This window comes from Mus caroli, unplaced genomic scaffold (genome assembly GCF_978045245.1).
Source record: "Mus caroli unplaced genomic scaffold, Mus_caroli_1 scaffold_20, whole genome shotgun sequence".
Taxonomy (NCBI): domain Eukaryota; kingdom Metazoa; phylum Chordata; class Mammalia; order Rodentia; family Muridae; genus Mus; species Mus caroli.
In genome coordinates, this window is record NW_028227275.1 from 47316346 (window position 1) to 47323638 (window position 7293).

General features: G+C 35.5%; 1 protein-coding gene across 1 annotated transcript; it reads right to left on the reverse strand.

Annotated features, from left to right (window-relative positions):
- Positions 1 to 244: 244 nt before the first annotated feature.
- On the reverse strand, positions 245 to 1195 carry LOC110285887 (olfactory receptor 9I1-like). The gene has a single exon (XM_021152353.1). It carries the CDS (start codon positions 1193 to 1195, stop codon positions 245 to 247), a length of 951 nt encoding a protein of 316 aa, XP_021008012.1.
- Positions 1196 to 7293: the final 6098 nt, after the last annotated feature.

Consider the following 7293-nt stretch of genomic DNA (forward strand, 5'->3'; position numbering starts at 1 on the left):
AATTTCCTGTATAAAGAACTAGAGGAAAGCAGGGATTGACTAACAGGATGAACTGAAAGTTAGGAATGCGGGAAAGAACAAAACATTGAAGAAATTTTTAAATACAAAATTCACCACATTCATATATGTCCTTGCATAAAATGACTTGTCTGCTTTCTCTCTGTTCACAGGTACAGCATGCCTGTAGTGATTGTGTCTATTAAGATACACTGACAATCTTTACTAAGAAGAGAAGCCTCCTCACTCAGTGTTGTGTGCATTGGGAAACCTGGCATTTACCAGTCACCTTCTTGAATGCAGCCTTGACATCCTTGTTCCTTAGGCTGTAGATTAATGGGTTCAGCATGGGAATGACCACAGTATAGAAGACAGACACAACTTTATCTTCTTCCAAGGATTTTTTTGAACCACTACGTATGTACATAAAGATAAGTGTCCCAAATAAAAGAGCCACAGCAGTGAGGTGGGAGACACATGTTGAGAAAGTCTTTGCTCTTCTACCTGAAGACTTCATTCTCATGACAGCTTTGATGATGAGCAGGTAGGAAATGAGGATGACTAAGGCATTGGCCAAAATTACAAAATTCCCAAAGAAGACAATGATGATTTCAATATTTGTTGTGTCACTACAGGCCAGCTTCAGCAGAGGTGGGAGGTCACAAAAAAAGAAATTGATCTGATTATTTTCACAGAAGGAGAGAGAGAAGGTGCATGTGGTACGCAGAATGGCCCCACACACTCCACAGACATATGCTCCTACTACTAAACTCCAACATTTTCTAGGGCCCATGGCCACAGTGTAGAGCAGTGGATTGCTAATAGCAACATAGCGATCATAGGCCATCACAGACAGCAGGAAACATTCTGTACCTGCACAGATAGTGAAGAAGAAGAACTGGGCAGCACAACGTCCATAGGAGATGACTGTTTTATCTGTAGCCAGCGTTGCCAGTATCTGAGGGGTGATGACTGAGGTATAGAAGGCATCCAACACAGAGAGATGGCTCAGAAAGAAGTACATTGGGATGTGGAGTTGGACATCTACATGGATAAGAATGACCATGCCCAAGTTTCCCAGCATGGTGATAAGATAAAAGCTAAGAAATACCAGAAATAGGGGAATCTCCCACATGGGGTGGTCATTAAAGCCTATTAGAATGAATTCCGTTACTGTGGTAATGTTATTCTTGGCCATGAATTGAATGTAGAGAGTTTATTCTTCAGAGCTTAAGAGTGAATTGTTAAAGAGAGCACAACTAAAGGATAGTCTTTTTCTTTATGATGGAAATTAAATTTCTAATCCCTTAGTATTTGTAGAAATTATTTTCAGAAATCTTGAATCTTCCTTTCATACACCAGAGTTTTGCTTTTTGAATTTCTATTTCTTATTATTTCTGGTATAAATTTGGAAATGTCTGTAAAGATAAGAAGCACATACTCTTCAGGTTTAGAAGGTACAAAGATTTCTGTTCCTTAATTCTAATACTCTTACATCTGCTCTGTAGGCATCTAGTTCACATATGATCATCCATCCACCAAAAGTTTAACATGATATATCTCATTTCAGACTTGGGTTCTATTGCTTTTCATAGTATCTCTACTGACCTTAGCTTTAGCCTTCAAACACTTTAATTTAATCTCCTCCCTCCACAATGCCTTTCTGGAGTACAGAAAAGGAGACCTGGCTCTTCATATTGACTAATCCCTTACAGTGCACATTCACATGTTTTTGTTATTATTTAACTATTCAGCAAGACAAATGATCTAGAATTATTAAAATTGTTTATTTTATCACAGTCTTTATCACTCCAAATCAAGATGTATCTTCTTTAATATATTACATTTCATTTTTTGCACTGCCTGTTACATCATATTTACAAGTATGTTCAAACTTGTAGTTATTTTTAATGTCAGAGCCTTTGGCAAAGCCATGTATCTTCTTTGTGCCTCAATTTACTTTGGTTGTAATTTACATGTATGTGTGTTTGTGTGTGTGTGTGAGATTGTGTCTTTTCTTGTTCTTATTATTATGCTCATCCCTACTGGTCCCTCTCTCTCTCCATGTATTTTTCTGTTCCCTTTATTCCTTCAAATAGTCTCTTTCCATCATATTATGGCAGAAAACAATAGCAGGTGTGTGTATCCCCCCCCACATTCAATGGGTGGGAGAGAGAGAGAGAGAGAGAGAGAGAGAGAGAGAGAGAGAGAGAGAGAGAGAGAGAGAGAGAAAGAGACTCTTTATTTTAAATGAATGTCATATTTTGCCTTTTGCCATATTATCCTTTTATCCCTTCTCCTTCTAGATTTATTCTTCATATTTTTCCTTTCCATTATATCATATTATCTATCTATCTATCTATCTATCTATCTATCTATCTATCTATCTATCTATCTATTTATCTATCTATCTATGAATCTATCTAGGCAATGGATGTTCCTTTTCTGTTATGTACCAATCACTCAAAGAAATTATACTTAAATCTCTACACACTGAGTTATAACCTATTTGCATTGCTCTAATACCATTTTGCCATATGGCTCAGTTCTTACACCATTGCATAGTTGCACTTTGCTGACCATTTAACTACTCTATCCAGAATTGCCATGAAAGAACCTTATATTTATCTGACTCCAGGAAGCTTTTTAAAAAAAATTGAAATACTTATGTTGCATTCCTTGGAAGGCATTAGTATTATTCCCCTTCTACTTGCAGTATTTTATCAATTCTTGCCATGAAGTTTAGGTGAGAAAATAAGACCAGATATATTGACCTATCCATTGCCCTCATTCATGAAAGAGCTTGAGTCCCCATCTAAGACCTCTGCTTCCTCTACTCTATGATGTTTCATTTGAATAATTTGATCTGACTCCTAATTCCACACTAGTTCAGGTTGGAAGTTCCTAACTTGCAGTCCTTATACATACAACTAATCCTGTAATTATCCAAATTAGATCATGTATAAATTATATTCCATTAGCACAACCTGGAATTTTATTTGGTATGACAACATTACACTTCCACTGTGAAAATTTAATCCATAAAACTAAACCTAAGTCAACATAATACCTCTATTTTCATACATTTTAATATTTGGGAACATGTTTGTTTGCTTTCATATTCTGTGACATGATTTAATATTGTTATTATTTTGCTAATGAGAAAATTGGCATCCAGACAAGTTAATGGCTGTTCAAAGTCAAATAATTAACAGTCTGTCAATCTGAGACTAGCAGCAGCCCTGTGGCTTGCAAGGATCCCTGCTGTATTTCCCTGTTTCACACATAAGGATGAATTTCACTGGGATCTAATCTTCAAATGAGGCCTGACTAAGTCTGGACATCTGTAAGATCATCACGGTCTTATTAATTACCACACTTGAATTACAAGCAACACAGACTTTTAATGAAAGCTCAATGGGAACTGCTCTTGTGTCCAAAGTCCCTCTAATATCTAATCAGGGCTACCTGCTATACCTCATAGGATATGTTTTTCTGTGCTATTCCCTCCATCCCTCTCTAGCAGGAGCATCCAGGGACAATTTAGCTTTTTGGCAAGGCACTCTTGCTATTGTACAGGCTCCATGGTTGTGGTCTCTAGATAAGAAATCACTAAGTAAATCTTAGAAGTCTGTTTTCCATCATTGGGCTTCACTTATAAGTTTTACATTGAGAAAAGAGTAAAGATTGATAATATGATGATTAAACAGATTTCTGTTTTCACAATCTATGCTTTTTGTGATGAGGAGTGCAAACTCCCTGGGGCTCTTGAAATGATTTACTCAATATTTATTCAATACTCATTATTGAAAACACATGCACTTGTCAGCTAGAAATTACTGAATTTAGGGAGCATGTAGGGATCCTCTACAATGATTTATAGTTACTTCAACATAATATTGTTGGGCCTAACATCAAAAACTAAATGCCTTCCTACTTCCGGATAATAGTTAGACTGATCAAGACAAGGCTTGTCTTTATTTTATTGAAATTGTTCATGCTTGGTCACACTGCCTCACTCCTGGACATTATCATGATGGCTATGACTCTGGTACAGTTAAAAGATATATCCATACATGTATATATCTTTATATTTATATGTTTAGAAACACATATTTTAAATATGTTAATTGTGTTCTTAAATTACATATCTAACTTTATGATGTAATGTTTAATTGTCTATATTATTATATTTTTGAGAATTGTATATGCAGAGCAGGAAAGTCTGGTTAGTTATTTGTTATTTTGGAATAGTCTTCCTTGTTATGCCTATGGAATATTTAACTTATCAATATCGCTAAAGATGTTTTGTCTGCATTTAAAGCAGTTATCTATTGTCACTAAGAGGAAGTTAAATCTCTGTGTATCTAAGATTATCCAGCAGAGGTCCAAGTGGAGTGTAAATTCTGTTGTCCTTGCTATAACTCTTTTTCATTCTCTCTATATACCTTTTAACATCTTTATAATTTAAATAAGTAAATCTCCCCACAGTTTATCAGATGTTTTTCATTTTCAATGCAGAAAAAATGTTATATTTTAATACCTTTCTGAAAATCTATTGTGAAAATTTCAAAGTCCTTTTATGTCTCTCTGAAGGATAGACAGGCTAATCAAAGTTGTTGAGTGGAGACCAGGAGTCTAAAGAAGGGTATCAATGCAGCCACACTGAGTCTGTGCAATTCCCACTAGGTCTACCTGAATAGTTTATGGCTAAATCCTATAGATGTTAAAGAACTTTTTCATTAGTACAATAAATGAATATAGTACTTCCTAACTTCATATCTAATAGGGCAACAAGTATATAGCAAACCATCTTTCCCTTTTAGAAGAGAAGGGCCTTTCCTTCAGACTAAACCCCCAAATTGTAAATATTAAAATACTTCTTTAAGACCATCAAGCAAATTATATCTGTGGGAGTAGTATATTAATGTTGACTTTAGGAATTTTCTTTAGAATATGTTTTATTTATTTTACCATGCTTTCTTGTTTGTTTGTTTTTTTTTTTTAACTAAAATTGTTTAGCTAATACAAACCTCAGTTTTCTGGAAAAAGTCATTTGAGAATATAGTAATGGTAAAAAAAATGAACAGGACTTTTACATAACACAATTACTATAATATTTTATAGAAGGAAAGCCTTTGGGACCAGGCTAATGAAAGCTAGTTTTGTACTATGTGATACTGGAAGGTGTGTTATGTACTGCCATCCTGCAATGAGTCCAGAGTAAAGGAAGGTAACATATTTCTAAACAAAGAATACCTTAATAAGAGGAAAGAAAAATTGTATGATTAGTTCACATTTCAGACTAGAACACTTTCAGGAATAACATTTCTGTAATATGCACAACAGAAAACTATGTGATATCTGCACTAGATAAAGAGGGAAAAACATTTCTCACCCAAGAACTTTTCAGGTAGTGAATGGTCTCTAAATCTTGTACTTATTTTTAACTTTCAACCATTTCTCAAACTCTTTCTCTTTCTTCTAAAGTTTGAGTTTCATTAGGGACACAGAAAGAGTTCAATAATGTTAATGTTGTTCACCCTACTGAAATTAATGCTTCAATATTTAACAAAATCTGTATTGAGATCTTGTTTTGAAACAAGGAAATGCTAAACACATCATAAGAATTCAATTCAACTTCACAACAAAACTGAGAGCTTTCCTAAAGTTGATATAGTTATGAATATGATCCTTCCTCAAAATAAAAACAAAGCAGGAGGCATCAACAAGAGTGAACCATTCTTACCTTTGTATCCCATACAAAACTTGAACTTTCTGGATACACATGGCATTATTTAATTACAAATTCCAATGGCAAGGACCAGATTCTCTGTATAGTTATATTCCTTAGTTTGCATGGATGTTACTTTGGAGCAAGTATCTTCTCAGGATTTTAGGGATGAGGTAGTTATGTCATAAGTGTCTGGTGGGACATTATATCTGAGTTCATTTGGTCAGATTTAGAACTAATATGTGTTTGTTTAAGCATTTTGTAGAAAGCAGGTAGGTTGGTCAGATGGCCAACCTAAGTCATATATATATATTCTTGCAATACAATGTGGCTGGTATATAAAATGAACTAGAAATTGTTTCTGTTAGAATAATACAGTGGAAAAGAATGCCCTGGATCATGATTTAGCTCCAGGGACAGCCCCCAGGACTCCAGGGACAAACTGTTTCTGTAGAGAGAACACATACCCAAAGAGACAAGACTCATTATCACATCTTCTTTATTCATCCTACTGGATAAAAGAAAGTATTTTGGGATTTCATGACTATTCCTAAGCTGTTCACACTCAGAACTCAATAGTAGCTCCTGCTTTAGTACACTTGTTTTCTGTCACTGACCATCATATTCTGGCTAAAATTCGTCAGGGATAATAGTGGAACTGTAACTCAGATCTGGGGATTTTAGGTGAATGTCTTTTTTATAATATAGACTTTCTTAGTCCTCATGTGACTTTTTGGCCCTAAAAGTCACTATCAATATTTTCTCAGAATTCCACAAGGAAGCATGATTACTAACTTTTAGGAGTATGTCTGGCATGTGGTCTGAACATAAGTCATTTTATTCTGTACCTAGTTGCTTACTAACTCATCATCCTTCAAGATCCACTTCCAAAGTGTCTATGTTACCCTTACTATATGGCATTCTCATTTTATCTCCATATCTACCACTTACAGTATCCATGTCAGAAGAATAGAATTTGAGTTTCTGAGAGTATTGTGTAGTGGTCAGTGATTATCCAAAGCAGAAACTCAAATCTGAAGATAGTGAAAACAATGAGTATCAGTCGAGGTCTCAACCACAAATGGAACATTTATATCACTTCTTTGCCAAAGTTTTTGGTCCACTGTGTAAAAGAGGATAGTAAGATCATAGGAGCCAAAGGTTATGGAGGACTGAAGTAAAGCTAAGTTTTCTGGATATGACAGGGCCATTGCACTGCCACTCTCAGCAGCTGTTTTTGGCTGAACAAGGCGTGCACAAGATGAAGCCAGTCAGCATTCCTGAGTGGAAAATGAGGGGTTCATAAGCCCTATTTAGTTACATGTTTATCACTGTGAAGAGTTACCATGATCAAAGTGTCATAAAATAAGGCATTTAATTGGGTATTGCTTACAATTTCAAAGAGTGAGTTCACAAGAATGATGGCAGATAGCATGGTGACCTGGCTCTGGAGCAGTAGCTAAGAGCCTATATCTGATTTCAATACAGCGTTTCTCTGTATACCCCTAGCTGTCCTGGAACTCACTCTGTAGACCAGGCTGGCCTCGAACTCAGAAATCAGC

What these genes read in the sequence shown, in the direction of transcription:
- LOC110285887 (XM_021152353.1), bottom strand. Translation starts at nt 1,195, where the DNA reads ATGGCCAAGAATAACATTACCACAGTAACGGAATTCATTCTAATAGGC.